Raw genomic sequence first — 23,404 nt, 5'->3', positions numbered from 1 at the left:
GTAAAAAGCAAAACTGCACGTATGAGGCGAGCACGATAATGCCATTAATGCCTGGGCGAAAAAAATTATAATAATAAACTAGAATAAAAGTTGCACGTGATTTAAAAATACCGACTTGGCTTTCTTCATGTCTTCCTGTTATAGTAGAGCGTTACTAAAATTAAAAAAGAAAAAAGCCGAAGGAGGCTTTTGGTTTGTGTAGAGTTTCGGATGAGACACGCACGAGACACATCCACACGGACGCACGCTTCAGCTCCGTCAGAGGTGGAAAATGTTTTCTTACAAGGAAAGGCAAAAAAAAAGAAAGAAAGAAAGAAAGAAAGAAAGAAAGAAAGAAAGAAAGAGAAAAAAAAGAAAAGAAAAAAAAGAAAAAAAGATTTTTTTTGTTTGTTTTTTTCTTGGAAGCATATAGCAAAGTTCGTGGATCAGGAAAGAACATCGGCAACGCCAGATCTGGAAAGATGGAGACGTCTTTGGGGACGAGGGTGGGCACGTGGAGTTCCCCAACGGCCGGGGCCGGGTGGGGGCACCCGGGGGCGCACGGGCGTGCAGGGGGGTGCAGGGGGTGCCCGGAGGCGGGCGGCCGGCTGGGGCTGCTGGCGTGCTGGGGGTCGCGGCGGCCGAGCGGGCAGGCCTCGGTGAGTAAGGCAAAGAGACGGGCGCCCGGTGGATCGAGGTAGACCAGCCCGCGCGGCCGCAGCCCCGAGGCCCCGCGCAGCATGTGCCGAGCACGTTGCCCAAAGCCGGGTGCGGAACCGGGGCCGTGAAGGCTTTTTGGTTCCCCGTCCCAGGAGCCTTTCCCTGTGAGCCAGCGGCTCCTTGGTGCTGAGCCGGTCGGAGCGGGCACGGGCAGGGGGCGTGGGAAGGTCGCAGGGAGAAGAGAAATCAGCCCTGCAAGCGGCCGCCGGCTACTAGAACCTATCAGCGCCTCGGAGACCCCAGTGTCCGGGGCTCGGCGCATCCTGGGGCCCCGGCTTCGGCTTTTACCACCTGCCACACACCGGGGTTCCCCCAGAACCAGAGCACACTCGTCCCCACCCGCCACCACCCACCGGCCCCCCCCCCATCGCTTTGGCGCTGGGCCCCCCTGCCCACCGGCCAGGCCCGAAGCACGCAGGAAGAGGCAATGCCCTTCCCAGCCGGAAGCTGACAGGCTCGAGAGTGCACGGCTATTCTTTCTTTCTTCATTTCTTTTTTTTTTTTTTAAATCTATAACATTTACAGTATTGCACTTTACTGCACTTAGTTGCATTTCACTAAAGTTAATGCTGCATCAGTATTACACCTTAAAGCCACGCGCCCCTGTGTCTCTATGCAACGTATCTGCGTCTGAATTCTGTAGAACAGCAAAAAAAAAAAAAAAAAAAAAAAAAAGTCAATTCAGGAATCAAATATTGGAAAAAGTTATAAAGTCGCCTGGTTCTATGGCACAAGGAATTCTAAACTTGCTTTGGGGCCAAACGTGTGCGTGAAGACCGTGCTCGCTCTGGTCCAGGTCCACCCCAGCCCACCCCCCCGGAAAAAATAAAAGCGATCACAAGGTGGGAGATGCAGCTGCCCCCGCCCCCTCCCCACCTTGTCCCGAGGTCAGGTCAGGTCAGGTCAGGTCGGCAGATGCGTTTCCTTATTGCTGCAGAGCACGGCCCGGCCTGGCGGGCGCAAGTCCACTCTGGAATCCAGACCCGTCCTCCACGCCCTCCCGGGATGGAAGCGACGTCGTGGCAGTGGATAAAAGTGTTGGCAAACCAAGAATTGGCATCTTGAGCGGAGACCAGCCCCAGATCTCTAGTTTCATAGACTCTATGCTCTTCCAAGGTGTGTGGTGTGGGAGGCCGCATGCACAGGGTAGGAGCAGGCGCGGGGCTCCCCTGGGCGCGCGGGGCCAGGGCGCACAGGCGGCGGGCGCAGGGCCGGGCTGGCTGGTGTCACCGTCGCCTGCCGCCTCCCGCACACTCTCTGCGAGGGTCCGGCGGGGTCCTGAGGTCCCGGAAGGCGCCCTCCCTCGGCCGGCGGTGGGCCCCCGGGCTGCCCCGGGCAGGGAGGCCGCGCGCTCGCTCCAGGGCGTCCGTGCGGCCGTCGGGGGGCGCGGAGGGGTCGAGTGCAGGACGCAGCGCGGGCGGGGCGGTGGGGCCGGGGCAGGGCGCGGGGCGCGCGGCGGGTCAGAGCCCCAGGGCCTCGGCGTGCTTGCGCGCCTTGAGCCGCAGGTCTGCGATGCTGGAGTTCTTGCTGTTGCTCTTGGCGGCGGCGGCCACGACGGCGGCGGCCGAGGCGGACTCGGCCAGCGAGGCTATGGGCAGCCCGAAGGGCGGCGGCGGGAACATCAGGTAAGGCGCATGCGCGGCCAGGTGCGGGTGCAGGTGCGGGTGAGCGTGCGCCACGCCTTCCAGCTGCAGCTGGGCCTGGACCTGGGAGAGCACACTTGGCACAGTTAGGACGGGTGCGCCACGGGGCGCGTCCCCCCCACCCCGGGAAGGGACCCTTTCCGGGGAGCCCTGGACCCCCTCCCGCAGCACCCCGGGGACCACCACCCACCCTCCGCCGGGCAGGGGGAGTGCAACTGTCCTCAGGACGCCCGAGTGCGCGGGGGCTGTTGGCTGCTTTGCACACGCAGAGCACAGCAATCTGAGCAGCTCTCACACCCAGCCCCCCACCCTGCTGGCGCACACACCCCTGTCCTCGCCAGCATCCGGCCGTCTACACCTGCCACCCCTGCCTCCCTTCTCCGCACTTGTGACGTGTCCCCGACCAGGGTCTGGGTTCCCCTTGCACACCTTCCCAGGGACCCTCTGAATCCAGAGGGCGCATGACCCCACGTCCCGAGCGCTGGATGCCCTTATGGCTTTGGGCACTTGAGTTGGAGCGCGGAAGACTCGAGCACCCGCTGTCTCAGGTGTGTATTGACTGACCACCGCCCCCATCACCACCCACACCCTAGCTGTCCCGCAGAGGCCCCTGGACAACGCCGGTCCAAATATGCACCCGGGCCTGATCCTTGGAGCAAAAACCCCTGCTCCCCAGCGGGTGTGCACACACACACCCCTTCAAAGTTGGGGCCTCCACGGGCGCACCGGCTCTGCGCTGGGACGAGGCAGGGAGCACGTGCGCTGTGCGCGCTCTGCTCAGGGGCGCGCGCCTCCCCCACGCAGCTTCCAGCGCGCGCACCAGTGGCTGCATCCAAGCAGCCCAGTGACACCCTCGCCACCCCAGGGGCACCTGGGCTCCCAGAGCTCCAGGTGGGGAGCCAGACCCAGGTACAGTGGGGTGCACACACCTCCACTTGAGGCCTTGGCGCGGGCGGCGAGGTGGGGGTTGGGTGTCTACACAGCACCGCCGCCAACCCAAGCGCAGCGCGAGCATCCCCGCGTCTCCACCCCCAACCAGGCAGCCTGGGTGGGTGGGATTTTTTTTTTTTCACTCTGAGTTTTGTAAAATTTTGTTTGGGTTTATATCCTGGCCCTCCCCAAGGTGACTCTTGGAGTTTTACAGCGTGATTTTAATACGTGCCAACGGGTGTATAAATGCCCCCTTGTAAAAGCGGCAGCCTTTCTTCCGCGGGGGCGGGAGCAGCGGGGGCGAGGCGGGACGCCAGGGAGGCGGGGACGTGGCGGCCCCCTGCGCGCGCCTCAGAAGGAAGAAAGACGGGCTACCTGTTGGAAAGGCATTCGCAGGGCGCCCATGTTCACGTAGGGCGCCACCCTGCAGGCGTCCAGGTGGCTGGCGGTGCCCAGGATAACGCCTGCAAGGGGAGAGAGGAGCCGTGAGGGCCGCCTGGGTCCGCTGGGCACCCCGGCGGCCTCTGCACCCCTCCCACCCCCACTTCCCAGCGTCCGCTCGCACCTTTATGCATCTGGTTCTCCTGCTTGCGGCACTTGGCTCTCCGGTTCTGGAACCAAACCTGAGGACAGAGCAGAGAGAGGCGCGCAGCCGCGTGAGCCTGCGGGGCTCTGAAGCTCGGGCTGCTTTACCCTCAGGACGCTAGACGGCGAGGGTGCGCGCCTCCTGGGGCGCGCTGGGGACCCCGGGCGCCAGGGTGCAGCCGCAACCCAGCCAGGCCCTAAGTGGCCGCGCCTGGGCCCCAAGGCGAGGAGCCTCTACATCCATATCAAGGGCAGAAGTGCGCACTGGAGTAGCAGGGCGGATTCCAGAACTTTCCACACAGTGTGGGCATTCCCTCCTCCACTGGGCCAGCCCCTGGGAGCGCCAGAGCTTCCTGCTCCCGACCTTAGCCTCGGGGAAGCAGGCGCCCAGAGTGATAAGTAGCTCCCAATCCGGCGCCTTCCCGGGGAAACTGCCCCAACACCCACTAGCTCCAAGCCCTCCTTGCTAAGCCTGGAGGGTCCCGGTTCCTGTTAAGGACTCATGAATGTTCTGGATTCACAAAGACCCGATAACTTCGGGCCCCAGCCTCCCTCTTAAAAAAAAAAAAAATCGAATTCTTGGAGAAAGGACATCAGTGGGACCCTCCGCAGTTCAGCTCGATCCCCAAGTCAATTTGGGTGCCAAGGATCCCACCTCATAAGCCTCCGCCCCGCCGGCCAGGCTCACAGGCTCCCCGTGTCCGGCCGCCCCACGGTCCATATTCTCAGGCACAGACTTTCCCCTAAAGCTCTGTCCTCGGCGGCTTTCCTGCCACCCTCGCTCTCCCTAATCGCCGGCGATGGCGGAAGACTAATTAACACAAAGAAAGGCTTCCTGGGGCCACTGTGTCTGGGGTGCCCTGAGCCTGAGCGGGCACAGCTCCAAGCATGGCAGGGGGCTCCCCTTAACCTCCGATCCCGGTTCCACGGGCGCCCTGGGAAACCTCACCACAGCCGGGGAGCTTGGAAGCACCCGGGACTGCAGGAAACCTTAACTTTTCCTCCCCAGACTCCGAAGAGGCGGCTTTTTCTCCAAAGCTCAGCCACCGTCTGCCGGTTATAACCAGCTTTCCAGAAGGTTCCAAAGCTCAGCCCGCCAGCCAGGCTACTGGGAGCTTGCAAAACTTCTAGCATGACCCCCTGGAAAGTAATCCCCAAAGCGTCCTCCCTTCCATCCAGGTCGCAGTGCACAAGCCCTTCTGGCCTGGCATCCCCCTCCCCAGCTCACAAAATCCCTCCTCGCCCAACTCCCCGCACCCCCCACCCTCTCCGCCACCGCCAACATCACCCCGGGCTGGTAGCACGGGACCCCTCTGCGCCCATCCCGACCTCGGGCCTCTCCTGGGGGTCGTACCAGGTCCCCAGGAGGCCCCAGCGGAGCAAACTGTGCCCCCCACTGTGAGGCGCATTTGTGGGGGAGGGCGGGGGGGGGGGGGAGGGAGAAAGAATCCTAATCCTATTTAAATCCAGAAAAGCAAAACTCCCTTTTCTCGTAGCAGCAGCAGCAGCAGCGGCAGCAGCAGCGGGGTCGGTGGGTGGGTTGGGGGGAGGTGAGGGTGGGGAATGAGATTATGGGAGATTATGAAGAGTAAAAGTGATGAATTAGCCAGTGCGTCCCGCGATAATAAATCAGTCTTGGGGTGATTCACGATCAATTCCAATTAGTCCCGAATATGCTAAGTAAAGCGCAGTACACTGGTTAAGCGGTTATATCTTCATTAAGGGCCGGTCGGTGATTCCTTTCACAAATGCCGTAATCTGATTTCTTTTTGATTCCCATTACAGACAGTGAATAATGACATTTAATTTAGCTCTGCGCCATAAACCCAAAGATATTTGTTGTAATTAAATTACCTCCTGCTCCTCACTGTGGTCTCATAACTTTCCATTATAACCCTGACAGCTGCGTGATATGAGGTGCCAGTACGACACTAAAAATAAAAGGTTAATAAGGACCAGCTTCCATAGGATCCCCAATTTATTTACAGCAAATTTCCACACTAAATTGAAACTCTATCCTTTAACAACGCGGGACAGGCTGTACCGAAAAGGATTACCCACCGCCTCGGAGCCGGGAATAAAATACGCGTCCTCCCGGGTGCCCCCCACCCCTGCGGCCCGCCGGGCGCTCCCCCCGGCGCCCTCCCCCTCGCCCTTCTGCGCCCCGACCCATTCGTTTTAACTAATTGATTTTTACGAGCGCCCCTGCCTTCCCTTTACCCCGGCGACCGCCTTCCCCGTGGCCGGCGGAGAAATTATTCCTTCTGTCCGATTCCCATGTTTGTTTTTATTATTATTTACAGTCGTTAAATTTTAATTCGGCCCTGGATGGATCGCCACCGCCTCGTGTCCCCTCCCATCCGCGTGCCGCCCTCCCCGCCGCCAGGGCCACCACCCCCGCTTTGATTTTAGGGCTTTCTGGAGACCGGCGAGCACCCAAGAACCAATTTCCTGCCACTCCGGTCGCTCCCGCTAAGGTGTTAGTCCGTAATAGACTGCTGAAAGAAATAGTGGACAATTAAATTAGAAGTAATTTATTTTTATAGAAACAGTACATCAAGGCCTGGGAGATATTACAGATCCCAGGCAGAGAGACACCGGGAGATGACATAAAAGGTGATGTCCCCTTCAGCGAAAGTTTAATCTTTTCATTAATTTATATGCCGCGGCCCCATCTATCTTCCCCGAGAACGGAGGCCCGCGGGAGAGCCACCCTCAGCGTCCGCGGCCTGGGCAAAGGGGCCACCGTCGGGACCCCGGGGAGAGGCTGGCCAGCGGCGCGGGTGCCACCTCTGCAGACAGGAGCTGCAGGAGGTTGCGAGGCGACCCCGGAAAGCCTAGGCCAGGGCGCCCACTCCTCTAGGTGCAGCGCGATGGGGACCGAAATAACAACAATAAAAAATAATAATAATAAAAACTCAAATGAAAGATCTGGTCAAACACGTTTGTGCCTTCCGCTGGCAAGTGCGCTCGGGGTGGCTGCGGGGGGGACGACAGAGGGTCGCAGTGTGTCCATCTTCTACACCAAGGCGCGGCGCTTGTCGCGCACTCCCGGTCCCCGCTCAGCAATATTAATTCCATTTATTTAAAACCGGTCCCCGGAGCCCGGGGGATGCGGACTCCCTTCCCTTCTGGGGCCGGCGCTGCTGTCCTGCTCAGAGCCTTGAGGGAAAGCACGGGAAGGCTGCAGGCCCGACCTCCCGGGGTCCCCCCGCGAGGGCACAACGCGGGGAAGGCGAGTTGGAAGCGGATGTTTGCCAACACCCCCGTCCCCCCTCCCCAGAAACGCGTTAATAAATGTAACTTGGCGTCTGTAGTGCCCCGGAAAGGCTGCCCAGCGCGTCCCCTCCGCACGTGCGGCGCACGCCCAGGGCCCCGCAGACAGGGGCTCGCCAGATGGGGCATCAGGAATTCATGCGCCCCCGCCCCGCGCGCCCCCCTCCGCCCGCCGCGCCCCGGCTAATCCGGCCCCGCGCGGGCAGCAGCCGCGCTCATCAAGATGCCCGGTGTGCGCGGCTCCCCCCACCTCGCCTCCCCTCCCAGGGGCGGGAGGGGAGGGGGCTGAGGGCCTGGGCAGGGGGGAGGGGAGCGAACAGAAGCAGCGGAAAGAGGTGAGGACACATCCCGACGCCGGGCCAGCCGCTCCGGGTGGGCACTCGCCCTTCGCGCGAGCCGAGCCGAGCCACCCGCGTGCGAGGGCCCCAGGCACCTCCGCCAGGCCCCGCGCCGGCGCGCTCCCGGCCCCCCTGCGCTCCCGGGAAGGGGCCTCCGGGCTGCCGAGCACGCGCTGGCGGGGCTGCCCCCTGCGCTCCCGGGAAGGGGCCTCCGGGCTGCCGAGCACCCGCTGGCGGGGCTGCCCCCTGCGCTCCCGGGAAGGGGCCTGCAGCCCCGGGCGGCGGTGGCGCGCTCCAGGCCTAGGCTGGCGGGGCCTCCCCGCGCTCCTACCTGCACGCGCGCCTCCGAGAGCCCCAGGCGCTGGCTGAGCTCCTCGCGCATGAAGGCGTCCGGGTAGTGGGTCTCGTCGAAAAGCCGCTCCAGCTCGTTGAGCTGCTCCAGCGTGAAGTTGGTGCGGCTGCGCCTCTGCTTCAGCTTGGTCTGGCCGTCCTCGTCCTCCGACTTCACGTCCTCGCGCTTCTCCTTGCACTCGTACACACCTGCGGGCGGGCGGGCGGAGGGCACGGGGCTGAGGGCAGGCTGCCCACGCTGCCCTGCGGCTCCCTACGAGCCGGGGCGCCCCCAGCGCCCACAAACAGGCCGGCGGCGCGGCTGACATGCAAGGGTGCGCCTGCGGACGAAGGGGCCCCGGCAGCAACGGTGCCCTGACACCCCCGGGGGCTGCGTCCAGTGGCCAGAGCGGCCTCCAGGGGACCCCGCGCTCCTGGTACACACTCGGGCACCACCGCGCGCTCTTTCTGGGCCTAATCTCGCAAGGCTTTCCCCAAGGTGTCCTCTGTCCGGCTTTCCATAGCGACATGCCCTAGCCGGTCTCCTCGCTCTGCCTCTCCCAGTCGGGTCTTCAGTATTATTTTAAGTCAAACAACTTTGGGCCGAATGGCCTGGGTGTCTGTTCCCCGGAAGAGTGTGGGGCCCTCCCGGCCCGGCTGAGGTCCAGGCCCCAGCAAAGACGCCGCCCCCGGGTGCTGCGCACAGACAGGGGCCGTGCCAGGCGGGTTGGAGCCTCCTCCAGATGCCGAGGAGCTGGGCGCGCAGCCGGACCCCACTCTGGTCTCTTTTGCAGACCCGGAGACCAAAACTCGCCCCAAATGCAGGGCACGGGGGCTGGGGGTGCGCCGGTGAGCACGGCCCTCTGCCTCCAAGCGGTCTGCACAAGGTGGGACACAGCCCCGCAGCCACCAACAGCGGCGCGTTCTTACTCCAAACATGGTGATAGCATCTGTGCTTGCTGGGGAGCGGGACGGGGGCTGAGCCTCAGGTCATCAGGTCAACATTTAGACCCTAACCAGACGCCTCTGCCACCCACCGCTGGGAAATGCAGCCCCTCGTCGAGTGCACATGTAAAAGGCGGTTTCCCCACCCTGGGCGCCTGCCTGCCGTCTCTGTGCCCTTTCCCTGCATCACGGAACTTGCCGGGCACACTCACAGGCCACCTCTGTGCCCCAAGGAGATGTCCCCTGGTGTCAAGGGGAGGCTCGCCTTCAGGACGCCCTGGCCAACGAGCCCAGCTGGAAAGCAGCGTGGACGCAGCCCAGAAGGCCACTCCGTGACTCAGCCCAGAAACTTACCAACGGGGAGACCCCAGGCGGCTGTGGGGAGCCGGCTCATGGGGCACCGCGCTCCCCGACCAGGATCCCGGAGCCGGAAGCCAGCCAGTCCTCCGTCCAGGCTCCCGAGCACGGGCACTTGACCCCGACTCCGATTTTAAATCCCCTCCCGCCTGCTGAAAGCTTCGCGTTTCCAGAAACACCCCGTTTCTTCCCAGCCGTAAATCCTCGTCCTAGAGGCCGCCCCGACTCTTCCTTCCTCCCTCTTCTGTTATGTGTGACGCCAGGGATTGATCCCAGCTGAGACTCTGGCCTTCGGAGCTCCCCCTGAGGACCCAGGGCAGGATTTGCAAAATCCACAGACTGCCTGACTGTGCTCAGCGGGACACCGTGCGGGCACCCAAGACCTCGGGGTGTCTGCTGGAACCCCCAGGCCTCCCACACCTCCAAGCTGCTCCCGTCTTACAAATGCAGCCTGTTTTGTCTTCCTCTCATCCCTGAAAGGCCCCGACTGTCCTCACGCTCCCTCGCACTCTCTCTCCCTCCCCCCCACAACAGGCCCTTTTTCCAGGGTCCCCAGCCTTGGCCATCAGGGTGCACGGAGGCTGGCGGACAAGGAGGAAGCACTGGGAGAGCCGGTCAGGAGCCACAGAGCTCGCCCCGGCTGCCCTAAACCCCTGAACTTGAGCGTGGGCTGCGAGGAGCGCCCTGCCGACAGCTGTGTCTTCATTACGGCAAAGTCGGCGAGCGCTCAAGAGCCAGGTGTGCCAGGTGGCGACCAGGGCTGAGCCCCGAGGTGAGGCAGGTCGTGCCCGGGCCGCCTGGGCAGCAGCAAGCCTCTGCCAGCTTGCCGCTTCCACCGGACAAGGCCTCAGAAGCCTACGTGGGTCACCCGCACGGTTGCCAGGCCGTGGCCCGGAACCCCGCCACTTGGAGACCGGTCCTGTAGGGTCCCCAGGAGCAGGAGGCCTGGGGTCTGTGTGCCCGTGTGTGGGGTGGAGGATTGTACTTGGTGGGAGGCCTTCGGGCCATCTCCGCATGCTGAGAGCGTGCGGGGCAGGAGCTGCCAGGCGGGTGGCAAGGCTCCGTATTTCGTCTTTGTGATGAAAAAGAGACATTCCCAGCATGCGCAGACTGTGCCCCCCTGACAAATCCAGCCCGTTTCGTGCCTCTGCGTTACCTCTGCTGGTCGCCCCGTGTGGTCACACGTCCCCGGGTGGGAACTACGGCCGCCCGGCGGGAAGAGCCCCCAGAAACCCGCCCGTCTCCCCCATCCAGCACCCGGGCAGCGGCCGCCACCGCTGTCTGGAAGAGCAGAGGGGAAGCAGGCCCAGGGCGCGCGGGGCACCCGCAGCTCCCTCGAGGGGCCGCCTGCGCTCTGACAGCCTGGACGCCCTGAGCCTCCCCGGGGCCCTTCCCTGCGCGCCCAGACCGTGGCCACCTGCGGACGCGCGACTGGTTTTAATTTAGAGGCCCGCGTCAGCTCAGATCCAGCTTCACGGTTCAAGGGGAAAGTTTTCCCTAAGAGGAAGCCACGCGGAGAGGCTTCCGCAGGCGGGTGGGGTGACTCCGGGACAGCCGGGACCTCCGGCCCGCGTGGCCGTTTCAAAGGCTCGGGAGGCCGGGAGATGCGCGTCGATCTGTCCTCGCGGGCGCCGGGGAGTGGACACCCGGAGCACCGGCACCCGGCGATGCCCTACAGCCGAGCAGCGCCCTATGCGCCCGGAGGACCCCCACCCAGGGCAGGTCGCGCCGCCAGTGCCCGTGCCAACCCCGGGGAGCCCGCGCTGCAGCGGCGCTTGGCCCCAGCGCCTGCCCGGCCGCGGCTCCCCCGCCTCCCCTCCTCTGCGCCCTGGCCTGTCCTTCATTTCCTTCGCAAAGCCGTGCCCCGGGTGGCCGAGGCCTCTCTGCGGAGCCCGGCTGCCCCTTCAGACGCGGGCTGGAGGGGATTCGGGGCGACGGGCACCGCCGGCCCGGGAGCGCCGGGGACCTTACCTTCCGCGGCCCTCCCCGTGCCGAACTCTTTCAGTTTGTCCTTGTCGCTGTCCACGTGGTCCTTAAACAGATGCACCGGACAGTGGCCGCTGCTCTCCGTAATGTCCTGCAGGCTGGATTCCGAGCTCCCCAGCTCCCGCGAGCGCGCCAGTCCGCTCTCCAAAACTTCCCTGTACGTGATCGAATCCTTCTTGCCGCCGCCGCCGCCGCCGCCGCCGGTCTCCTTGCTCTTCTGGTCGAAAGATTTGGATACAAAAGCCGTCAGCTCCTCCATGGCTGCCCGGGGGGCTGCGGGGTCCGCGGGGCTCGGCGGGGCTTGGCTGGGAGCCGGGCTGTGGTCCGCACGCGTCCCCGCGCGGAGAGGACGGTCCGTGTGAGGGTAGGTCCCTCCTGCTGTTATTTATGCCTTTCAATTTGAGATCTCACTATTTATACGAGGCCACCTCCGCCCAACCCCCCGCGCGCCCTGTCTGCAGCAATTAGGGCGCCCGGCTCGGCGAGGGCGCACGCGGAGACGCTATCTCTCCCCCACCTCCAGGCCGGCAATTGGCTTTCTTTTCATTTCATCACTGTTTGGCGTCTGAGCACCTTGGTGCGGAGAGGTGAGCATCCAGCTTTTTGAAGGGAGAGGGAGACGGCGCGCGCGCGCGCGAGCGGGCGCAGGCGCCAGCGCCCCAAACAGGTACCCGCATTCGCATTCCCTCAATGGCCGGCGGAAACCCAAGCCGAGGAGGAGTTTCTGGACGCTGCCGGGGTGCGGGCCGGCCGGGCCCGGGAGGCGCGCAGCCCCGCGCCCCTGGAACGCGCGTCCCCCTCAGGATGCGTCCGCGCGCGGCAATGCGGACACGCCGAGGGGACCCGGGCGGCGGTGACGCGCGATCCACGGACGAGAACCAACTTGGAGACCGGGTGGGATTTGCCGGCCGGACCCGGCGGCGCGGCCCGCGGAGCGAGGGGTGCAGCGGGAGCGCACGGGGCGGCCGGTGAACAGCTCCAGGACCCCGCGCCCCGACAGGAAGGGGGCCCACGTCCCCCCCGCGCGAGCGTGGACGCCGGGACCTTGGCGGCGGCGGAGGCGGCGATGCACAGCGGCCGGCACCGCGGAGGCCGCGCTGGGGAGCACCGGGGCGCAGCCGGGGCGCGCGGCCGCAGCGCGGGGGTCCGGACTCGGAGCGTGGCGCGCACGGAGGGGGGCGGGGGCAGCGCCTGGAAACCGCTTGGGGCTCAGCCAGCGGAGCGGCGCAGCTGCGCAGGGACCCTGGAGGGCGGACGCTTTATTTGGGGGAAACGTCTATCTGTGGTCGCGCACGCTGTTCCCAGCCAGGGGCTGCCCGCCGCCCCCTTCCCAGCGCTTAGGAGGAGCCACTTTCTCCGCGGCCACCGCGACATCCTTTCGCCATCCCGGAAGTCCGGCGTGTCAGCCTCTCCGCAAAATCTCATCCGCAAATAAAGTTGACTTTCCCCCTTTCCCCCCAGTTATGTGTCGGGACCCCGCGCCCCCTCCCTCCGCCACCCCCGCCCACCCCGGGGAGGGGGGACGCGGCCCGCCGCGGCGCCGCGGGGGGAGAGGGCGCTGCTGGGTCTTGCAGGAGCTCGGCCAGCGCCTTGGGAAGGGAGTCCCTCCTCCTCGGGGCCCGGCCGGGGCCACCCTGGGTCCTCGGGCCCCGCCGGCACCAGGCGGCCCGGCCCCGTGTCCTCCGCGGAAGGAGGGGGACTGAGGGCTCCGGGAGCCTGGGGCGTGCGCCGGGCACTGGGGGTCCGCTCGGGGCGCCCCGGTCCGGTGAGGGGCGGGGGTGTCCTACCCACCCCCCCGGCGGGGGAGGGGCAAGAGCAGAGGGAGCTGGGGCAGCGACCAGCTGTCTCCCTCCTGCTTCCTCCTTCCCTCTTCCTTCCTTTGCTCCCCTTCCTCCTTCCTTCCTCCTTTTCCCCTTCCTTCCTTCCTTTTTTCCCTCCTCCTTCCTGGCTCCGTCCTTGTCTCCTTCCTCCCTTCCTCTTCCCTTCTCCCCTTCTTCCTTCCTTCCTTCTCTCCGTCCATCCCTCCCCCTTCCATCCCTCCCCCTTCCACCCCTTCCTCCTCCCTTCCATCCCTCCCTCTCCTCCCCCTCCCCTCCCTGTCCTCCCAGTCCTCGCCCCGGGCCTCCGTCCCTGCCCCGGGAGCCGTGCGTCTTGCGCTCCTCTGGCCGGCCGTGCCGCGGTGCCCTGCGCGCAGGGGCCGAGCCCGGGGACTCGGGGCCGCCGCCCGGTGCGGACTTCAAACGCGGAAGGCGCGGCCGCCCTCCCAACTTAACAAACAGGTCTTTGTCACCGCGGCCCCTCATCAAAGCGGAGGCGCGCGGATATCACACGGAATGACAAATAGCCCCTCATGCATTATGCAAGCCCCGGGTCGGCGGGGGAACCGCGAGGGCTCGCGCCGGAGCGGGGGTGCGCGGGGCGCTCGGGGTGAGGGCGCCCGGCTGCGCGGAGCAGACCGAGCTGCCCCCACCCCTGCGCACCCTGCAGGGGAGCAGCCTCCGCACCTGGGGCCTGCAGACACCCCCACCCCGCCGCTGAACTCTTCCTGGAGGAGGGCGGAGGAGCGAGACACAGCGAGACAGAGATCTCAGAAGCAGGTCGTGGGGAGCACACTCTGCACCCACCACGCAACTTTCTCCACTTGTGGGGGCGGGACCACGTTTCCTCCTCTCATCTCAGCCCCCACCAACCCCAGGTCGGAAGCCAGGTCCCCAGGGAGGCCCCTCCGTGACCCTCCCCAAGGACCCCAGGCTCCCACAGCTTGGGCCATGCAAGGCCTGAGGTTCCCCTGCAGGGGAGAGGGCTCTGAGGCGCCCGCGTGGAGCCCAGGACCCGTGCAGGGCTGCCCCCCAGCCCCCAGCTCCTACGTCCTCAGGTGCCACCCCGACCTCTCAGGGAAGCTGCCCCAACCACGGGTCTGCACCCTCTGGGAGCCTCCCAGCAGGCACCCCACAGGGACTCTGCATATTCAACATCCTTAAACCTGCAGAAAACGAAACCTCCCCTCCCCTGACCCCCAGCCCACCCCACACACCCCTGCAGCTGCACCCTGGACTCCCACTGCACAGCTGACCCACGGTTTCAAAATAACCCTTCGGAAAGGACCCGGACTCCGCTCCTGGCTGCCTGGCTGAACCTGGAAGGCCTTGCCCTTCCTGAGACTTGCCGACTGCTGAAGCGCGTCCCCTTGTTTGACAAAATCAAACTTCCGGTGGATGGGGAGCCAAGTGGCCACCTCCCTGTCTCACTATTGGGGACCCCGGAGCGTGCAGCCCCCTCTAAATCCCTCTCCTCTCTAGCCAGGAGCTGACGAGGCTCTTGGACATCTTCCGCTTTAAAGACAGAGACCAAAACACCTACGCGTGGGCTTATTATTCGTATTTTAGCCTTCGTACCACCTATTTTTGCTCATTGAAGACGCGGGCCGGAGGCCGCGCGCAGGGTGGGGACACGTTATGAAATGTTGCATTGACATTTGCACTCGGGCCACTGCAGGCAGGAGGGGAGGGTGCAGACCCTCCCGGGGCTGGCGGGGCCTCCGCATAAGGGGAGCTTGTCTGAGCCTCCACGGAGCCGCTAAAACAAGGAGCCGCTCACCCAGAGGACGGAACAGAGTTTTAAAATCTCAACGTGTCTCGGGAGAGCGTGGAAGCTTTCATGTGCGCCATGCATCCCCCCCTTCCAAGTCTTAAAGAGGAAACGGGTTGCAGGGAAGTTTGCGGATCGAAATGAAAGCACATCTCTTTCCCTGAGAACGGCAGCGACAACAAGAAACAAAATAAGTCTCGAGGCCCCGGGAGGGAGCGAGGGAGGGAAGGGGGGTGGCGAGGAGAGAGGGGATCCGGTTTCGGGTAGAGAAGTCAAGTTGCAAAGCGGAGCTCCAAGGTGCAGAGCTCGCGCGGGTCGGGATCCACGTCCAGATGTCACCGGGCGCCCACCTCGCGCGTGCGTGCCTGCTCCCCGCTGCCCAGGAAGCCCCGCCAGGCGGCCGCGAGCTGCCCCGGGGTCGTGAACCCCTGACCCACTCCTGCGCGCGCTTCGTCCTGCAGGTTCCAGCTGCGAAGGACGAGGAAACAACATGCAATAAAAGTAAATACAAACGCCGGGAGACCTGGTCCTCCAGATGGTTAGGCCAAGGCAGGGGGTGGGAGGGCAGCTGCACGCCACCGTGGGTTCCTGCAGCTCCGAGGCACCGTGGGGTCTGCGGTCCCCCGTTCCCCGGCCTGGCCCTGTGTGCACACCCTCCCACCCCGAGGGACAGCCCAGCGTGGCCACCCCCAGAGCCGTCCTGAGCCCATGGCGGTGCGCACCGGGTCACCCGGGAGGCCGGCACCTCTCCCTGTAACCTGCGCTCCGGAACCGAGTCTGCTCCTGCTCTGAGCGCCCCAGGCCTCCCCGAACTCTGCAGATCCCCACCCGGGCGAGGCCGCCGCAGCTTGAGGCCAGGCCTGCAGCGTCTGGAGCCTTTCCCCCAGCTGCACGGCGTCGGGGCCCCCTGGGCAGGCGCCTAGCCGGCGTCCCCGGGATGGGCAGGCCCACGCGCGGTCAGGAGCCGCAGGAAACGGCGCACAGCTGCCTCGCCCTCCCCGCCTGGCCGCCGAGAGCAAGCAGGGCGCAGTGCTGGTGGTGGTAGCGGTGCTGGGGGGCCTTTCTCCCCTCCTTCCAAGCTTCTGCCCAACTGCACAAAACAAGGGGGCACTAGACCTCGTACTGATGTAACCCACTGGGGCCCCGGTCTGCAAGGCACGGTGGCTAAGCTGGGGTGTCCAGGCGCTCCGGCCCAGCGGGGCCCCCCAGAAACCGAGCCTGAGACTGTGGGGATACAGTTGCACCCTGTAGCCTGGGCGCCTCGGTGCTGTGTGCCAGGCCTTCCCCCTGGGCCGCCCGTGCCAGGTGCACGTAGCCCTGGGTGGGGGGCAGGTCACAGACACCCCGACCACGGGGTCGTTGGCATTGTTCGATTTTAACAAACCATATTTCTGGGCGTGAAACAGGTACATTTTCATAAAAGGACGGGGCTGTGGACGGCGCTCCCCTCCCCGCTTACACTTGCAAGGCCAGGGGAGACGGGGTGACCAATAGTCACAGACTTGGTGTTTCCCCGCACCTCGTCCCTAAAAGGTGTGGCTCGCGGTTTCCGAGACCCTGTTTACCTCGCGCCTCTGCAGCGCCCAGCAGCAGTTTGGGCCAGTCTGGGGTCCCCACCTGCCACCCGGCTGCCGGTCACAAACCGGTCACCTGAGCACCCCCAGGGCCATCTTGGGGTCCCCAGGACGAGGCATTTTCAAGGAACGTGCCTCCCACCGAGCCGGCTGGCCTACTTTCCCAGCGCGGAATGGGGAAGACAATTTCTATTAATAAGAAGGGAGGGGGTGTTAATGGTTTTGCCCGAAGAGGCAGCCTCTTTAACAACAATGAACCCCTCCCCACACATTAAATATTTATCAGTATCGATCACAGGGGCAGGATTTTACAGATGTGCTAACACACCTCCTCGACAGAGGGGCTCCTTGTTTTCCTTTTTCTCGCCCCCCCTCCTCTCCCTTTTAAATTTAGAAACCTGTGTTTCTGCTCCCTCCTTACGCTGCTGCGTATTGATTTACACAAACATCCGTGTTTCCAATGCGGGGCTAATAGATTTTCATTACGGCGGGCTCTGTTAATCCAGCTTGTGAATGGATGGGATTGATCCTGTCCACCAGCGAGACGGGGATGATGTTAATAAAGGGCGCCGTGGGGGCCGGCTTTGCTGTCTCCAGAGGGTGGGCCGCCTGCGAGCCTGGCGCGGCCCACCCAGGAAACCTACTTTTGGTTATTCCCCCTTTCGCCTGTTTTTTTTTCCTTCTTCTTCTTCTTTTCTCCACTTTGTCTCACTTTTGCTACAAACCCCTAGGATTTATTTGGGGGAGGATGCAAGATTTCTACAATAGCCCTCGATGCAAAAAAAAAAAAAAAAAAAAAAAAAAAAAGCACATTTAACAAGACATATCCTAGGAGAGCAATGCTGTTTGCTTTCTGTAGGGTTTTTCTTTTCTTTTCTTTCTTTTTTTTTTAAAAATTTCCTCACCGTGTACTTTGTAACATATGGTGGACATTAAAACTCTTTGCTTTCAGATTTAATCACGAGACCCTTGCTCTATGTTTTATTTAAGAAAAACATTATTTTTTCAGGGAGCAAAGCAGTTTACCGCCAAGGACATCTAAAGAGGGCCGTTCGGTGGAGACCACCGCTAAACAAACAATGGGGCGGGCTCCTCGGCGATGAATACATTAGGCGCTGGCAGGGAGCAGTTTCTGCGGTAATTAATGTTGCAGGAATAAATCTGAGGCGTGTATTTGGATTTGCACTCTCGGTTCTGGCGCAGGGCCTCCGCGAGAGGACAGGGGAAGAGAGAGCACCGTCTTCCTCGGCCTAGGAACCCCCACCCCACCCCGACCCGGATGGGCCTTCCTGGTACCACAGGGGCAACACGGGGCTTTCAAATCAGCTCCAACCAAACGGGGAGGTGGGGGGGGGGGCTCGACTGACCTCTTTTGCCTCCTCTGTCCAGTTTCAAGATGCACACGAAAGGAGGGCATACATGTGGTGGCCACGGCCATCGAGAAGGAGTTTTCTTTTTTGGGAAGTTAGGCATCCCGGGCGCCTGGACCTTGTGCAGCAAGTTAGTAGCACCCGTGTGGCACCCGGGGCCTCCAGGGGCACAAGCAGGGTGCACAGGACGCTGTCCCTGTGGGCCATGCTGGACGGATGCCCTCGAGAGTGCTGCCTCCGTCCCCAGCTCGGTCTGGCCAGCGTCCCCCGGAGCAGGGAGGGGACAGGACACAGACAAGGCCCCCGCTCCAGGACCCCGTCCACCTGCAAGAAGTTTGCAAGGCGCTCCACACCCTGGGACCGTGCCCAGCTCCAAGGAAGACCAGCGCCACCTCGGTGGGAGCTGCGGGCCCACAAGCCCTGCGCTCAGGGGGGCTGAGCACCCTCCACTTCCCGATGCCACCTCTGTAAGGAAAAAAATAGTACAGGAAAGGAACTTCCACCCTGTAGAAAGGAGAGCATTAATTAATTGGCCAATTTGTGCCAAAGCGATGCGCCTCGGTCCTCCCGCTCCAGAGGCAGCGCCCCCTCGGGAAGCAGGCCCAAGTTGGAGCGCCAAGGGCGCATTCCGGAGAGAGCTGGTCCGGCTGCACGTGCGTCGGGGCGCTGGGGTCCCCCCAGGACTGCTTGGAGCCAATCTGCCCATCATGGAAGCCCCGGCGCGCGCCCCTGGGGTCCCGAAGGACCCTCCGTCGCCGCACACCCGCAATGAGTCAGAAGGTGGTCACTGAGCGCGTTCAGCTGCCCCCCTCCGCGCCCCAGGTCCCTGGCACACAGCTGGCCTGGCCTTCCCGCCGGTGGGGACGCGGCCTGGGCGGCCCTGGTGCGGGGCCTGTGCACCCGCGCGCAGGACGCAGGGGTCCCGCTGACGCCCCACGGTGCGCCCCTGCCCCGCGGGACCTGGAGAGCTGGCCGGACCCCGCAGAAGCGCGGAGGGCACAGACCCGGGGCATCTGGAGGCCGCGGCGGGAGTCGGCGGGGATGCGGGGCCGTGGGGGTCCGGGCGCGCCTCGGCTAATTGGGTATCGGAGGCGCAGGCCGGGGCCGAGTGCGGGGGAGGGGCCCCGGGGCGAGGGGGGAGGGCCGCGGCCGCACTCCCCGCCGATGGCCTTTCCACCCGCGGCTCAGCCTCCTGGCCTGAGGCGAAGCTTGGGGCTAGACCCGGCTGGACACCCGCCAGGAGCCCACCTCGGCGGCGCGCAGCACCGCCCCCTCCTCGCCAGGGGCGGGCCGCTCGCGGGGGAGGGCGCGCGCCGGGTCGGAGAAGGGAGCGCGCAGGGGCTTCTCCAAAGGTGCGCGTAGGGAGGAAAGGGGGGTGCAGCGTCTCCAGCCCGGGCGCAGTGCAGGGAGGCAGGGAGGCAGGGAGGGTGAGGGCCGGGAGGGGCGCTGTCCGGCCCAGGATGCCCAGGACGCAGCCCCAGCTCCCCATTTCTGCACGTACAGACCTGGGCGCGGTCCCGAGGGATCCCACCTGCCCCGAGGGGAGGCATGGGGTACGTGGGGAGCTGGGGCCCCAGGCCTGGCCTGCACTCCCATTCCTTCCTTCACTCACCCACCTCCCTGTCTCTCCGTGGCCCCCAAAGCAGACTCCCTCTCCGCTGACACCTGCCAGCACCTGCAGGCTGGCTCATTGTGCCCACCTGGGCCTGCTTCGCCTCCAGCCTTGGTTCTGAGGATAGAGGGAAGCAGGTTCCAGGGGAGCCAAAAGGATGCCAAAGGGATGGCGGGACCTGCGCAAGGAAGCCCCCAGCCACCCAGCCACCTACCCAATTCTGCAATGCCAGTGTCCTCGCTTGTGTGACGACCAGAAAGGCAGCAGGTTCAGAGGTTGCAGGTGTTCCCAGACTCGGAGCAGGGGTTCCCGAGAGCAGAAGGCAGAGCAAGGGTCGGGGAGGGGCTTTGGGCACATGTGTAGACCCCCACGGTTTCAGGGGCTTCATGGCACAGCCAGGCTGCTCCACCTCACCAGAGGCCCCTCCCCTTGGCGTGCTTCCAGGTTCTGTCTTCCGGGCAATGGACACGTTGCTCCATACAGGCCAGGAGGGGGTGTGGGTAGAGCACCCCCAAGGCCGTAATGTAACCGGTCAAACATGGAGGAGGACTCAGCATCCAGGAGGGGGTTACCCACATCAGCCCACACCCACCGCTCCACAGCGGGCACCGGTCGGGGGAGAACTGGTGATTTTGACAATACTTCAGCCTTCACTGTGCAACGGTGTTCAGGCATCCCTGGGACCCCTGCCTTTCCAGCTGGGCTCACGTGAGAATCATCGCACGTCCACAGTGGGGAAGAAATCTGTCCTTTCCTCTCACCGCTCCCTCCACGCTGGCTTCAGAGCCACCCCGTGGAGCGAGCCTTTGGAGAAGAGATGTTCTGTACGGATTCTTTGTGTTGTCACCACACCCTCATGCCCTCTGTGCAACCGTAATTGTTTCCTTGCATGCAGATGTAGTTAAAGAGGGACCTTGAGAAGTGGACGCCATCCTGCGTTATCCGGGTGGACCCCATCTAATCATAAGGGCCCTTAAAAAGCAGGGAATTTTTGCTGGCTAGAGTCCGGGAAATGCCAAGTGTGAGATGGATTCCACCGGGTGACAGGAATGTAGGTGAATCTCAAGAAGAAAGACCAGCCCTGGCCAACAGCCCCACAAGGAAGACACACCACTCCTACAATCCCCTTTCCCCCAAAAAAGGAATTTCTCCAAATAACCCGAATGAGTTTTGAAAGCAAATTCTTCCTCAGAAGCCCAGATCAGAGCCCACCGAGGTCGACGCCTTGATGTTGACCTTTGAAGGCCTCTGAGCAGAGGAGACACAGGTGGGGCACCCACATTAGGCTTCGGTTTGGGGGCCCAACACAACGGTGGGGAAATGAATGGTACTGTTGGAAAGGACGGCTCGTTACAGCAGCAACGGGAAATGAACGCACGCATTTACACAAGCACCACACATATGCCAGGTGCTGGGGGCGCAGACGTAAATCGGAGCCTCCAGGCTGGAGAAACTCTTTAAGCAACGGGGTCAAGAGAGGTGATATTTTCAGAAACCAAAAGGTGTCGGGGAGACCTTGTGTGGAAAGGACGCTCCAAGCACAGGAAACAAGGACGAGGCCAGGAGGCTGACATCGATGCCATCCACTGACCTTGAGTCACTCTAGACATCAGTTGGGTCGAAGGTCGGGATGTCACGAATCCAACAAACCGAGAGGGAGGGAGACCAAGAGAGGAAGGTTCTGGAACAAAGCATTTCACGGCAGAAGAAGTTCCAAATCAACATTATCGGAAGATTACCAGGGGACTGTTACCAACTGCCAAATGCTAACGATAACTCAACAACCCCGAAACGAGTTCCTCAGAAGACATCCGTAGGTAAAGCTTACACAAGAGAAAATAGAAGACACGGGTAGTCTTACCTACGTCACAGTAGAAATGGCGGTTGTGATGAGTAGTCTGACCGCAAAGAACTCTCCAGGCTCCCATCGCTTAGTGAATTCTAACAGGTGGGAAAGTCGACCATGCCCCCAGAGATTCTTTTAGCCATAAAACCGGTGTGTGTGTTTGGCGTTGGGGGTGGGGAGTTGCTTCCTAACTCGTTCTGAGAGCCTTGTGTGACTCTGATAACCAAATCCACACGCAAAACATCACAACAAAGGAAAATGATAGACCAGCGTCTGCCGTGAACACACACGCAGAAATCCTCAACAGACTATTAGCAAATGGAAGCCAAAAGTGCATTTATTACGAGAATAACAACACCCCATGACCTGGAGGGGTTGCTCCTTCAAGGTTCAACTGACATTTTGTAGTCAGTCAATGCAATGCACACGTCAAGTAGAATAAAAGGGCAAAAATGGTGTGAAAGTCTTAACGGATATGGGATGACGAAGGGATCCCCCAAATTCCATCCTTGTGATACGTTCAGGATTCTTCCTGTGAGCTCTAGACACGTTTGTACAAGGATATGTGCAAGGATGGGAGATGTGGGCTTCAGCCCCATGGTCTTGCAATGCGTTGTTCCCCTCCCGCGGCCGACGTTTTTGAAGACCTTTGACTGGATTATCCTTCCCTGTGTCCCCAACACCAGCAGACCATTTTGCAAATCCCCTTCTGGCACCTGCTACAAACTCATCCAATCCCAAAGGCGTGTGGGAGCCCCTTGGCCCAAGTGCATTCTCTGCATGCAAATTAAAAACAAAAAAAAAAACAAAAACAAAACAAAAAAAAACATATAAACATCGCAAGAGGAAAAGTGTGCTGATTGCATAAATTTAAGGATTTTTCCCCCTTATTTGGGGCAGGAAGATTGCCACTGGAGCCAGATGTGACCTTGGCAAGGCCATGGGAAGCAGGAGGTGAGCTCACAGCCCCATCTACAGACACGGTGGGGCTCTACAACCCGGTGGGGCTCCGTGACTCAGTGGCACCTCATGCTCTAATATAAAGAAATGGTTGCAGGGTTGGGGCGCCTGCATAAGAAAGAGAATCAATAGATACCTCAGTGGGAAAGCTTTAAGGGATCCTCAAAAACAGACTTTGACCGTCATAACTCTTTATTCACCAAGGAACCCTCAGTGTTGCGTTGGCCAGTTGTGTCTGCACAACTATCCTCAGTAGTTGTTTTTTTTTTTTTTTTTGCCCCGTGGCCGATGTTGTAATTAAGTCAAAAGAGGCTCCCGCTATAAGCAACAGGTGCTCCGGAGGCAGGGACTGGCGCTGGGCCTTCTCCTATTTTTAAATTCACCAGAAAGTCACCCTGAAGGTCGTAGTCTGTGGTCAGCAGAGTGGCTGAAGCAGCTGAGGGACAGCGGGGAGCTGTTCTAAGGTCCCTGACGAACGAGGAGTGTCCGAGAGCTTCAGCGTTTCAATGCACTCGTTCAGTTTACCGTGTCCACATAACCACCCCTCTGATTAAATTTTACCATGTTTTGGAAGAGGCGGCCTCCTACGTTTCTCCGTCATACTTTTCCAGATTCCGTGCAATTTACTTTGTTTGTAGGTGAGTTGAAAGAGTGCAGGATCTGTAGTGGGCTCTGTTGCTAGGACCAGATGCCCCAGTCTGGCACTACCGACAGCTATACGTTATTTACGGAGTAGAATTCCACCTCAAGCTCTTTCTTCTACGCCAGCAATTAATGATTCTTCTTTAAGATTTATGTAATTTTTTTTGAGAGAGAGAGAGAGAGAGAGCACACGTGCATGTTCAAGGGAGGGGAACGGGCAGAGGGAGAGAATCTTCCAACAGACACCCTGCTGAGCACAGAGCCCCAATGTGGGGCTCCATCTCACAACCCATGAGATCATGACCTGAGGTGGAATCTACAGTCAGACTCTGAACCAACCAGGTGCTCCAGCCATTAACCGTTCTTGCCTTCTGTCTACGTGTCCTTTCCTGATGGAGAGAAGAACCACAAAGAACCACGACATGCTCATGGTTCTACGTGTTTTCACTGTCTCTACTTAGGTCATCCCCAAGCCAAATGCAGTTTCTCAACCTCTGTCCTATAGTGATATTGACAGCTGGGTCATTCTGTGGGGGTGGGGGGGGAGCGTGCTTTGCATCCTGGGACATCTATAGCATCGCTAGTCACCACTCATTAGGTGCCTGGAGCACTGTTCCCTCCCTTTCCACTATGACAACCAAAATGTCCCCAGACATTGTCCCTGGGGGGAAGGGCAATACCATCTCTGGTTTTGAAACACTGTTGGAAATAGGAAGAGAAAGA

General features: G+C 61.8%; 1 protein-coding gene across 1 annotated transcript; it reads right to left on the bottom strand.

Annotated features, from left to right (window-relative positions):
• Window positions 1-2,159: 2,159 nt before the first annotated feature.
• On the bottom strand, window positions 2,160-11,483 carry SHOX (SHOX homeobox). The gene is made up of 5 exons (XM_025984583.2): window positions 11,075-11,483; window positions 7,803-8,011; window positions 3,838-3,895; window positions 3,648-3,736; window positions 2,160-2,405 (listed from the first exon to the last, which is right to left on the bottom strand). The coding sequence occupies exons 1-5, from the start codon at window positions 11,346-11,348 to the stop codon at window positions 2,160-2,162; spliced, it is 876 nt and encodes a 291-aa protein (XP_025840368.1). The 5' UTR covers window positions 11,349-11,483.
• Window positions 11,484-23,404: the final 11,921 nt, after the last annotated feature.

Source organism: Vulpes vulpes, chromosome X (genome assembly GCF_048418805.1).
Source record: "Vulpes vulpes isolate BD-2025 chromosome X, VulVul3, whole genome shotgun sequence".
Taxonomy (NCBI): domain Eukaryota; kingdom Metazoa; phylum Chordata; class Mammalia; order Carnivora; family Canidae; genus Vulpes; species Vulpes vulpes.
The sequence above is the reverse complement of the archived record's forward strand: the minus strand, read 5'-3'. Positions and strand labels throughout refer to the sequence as shown.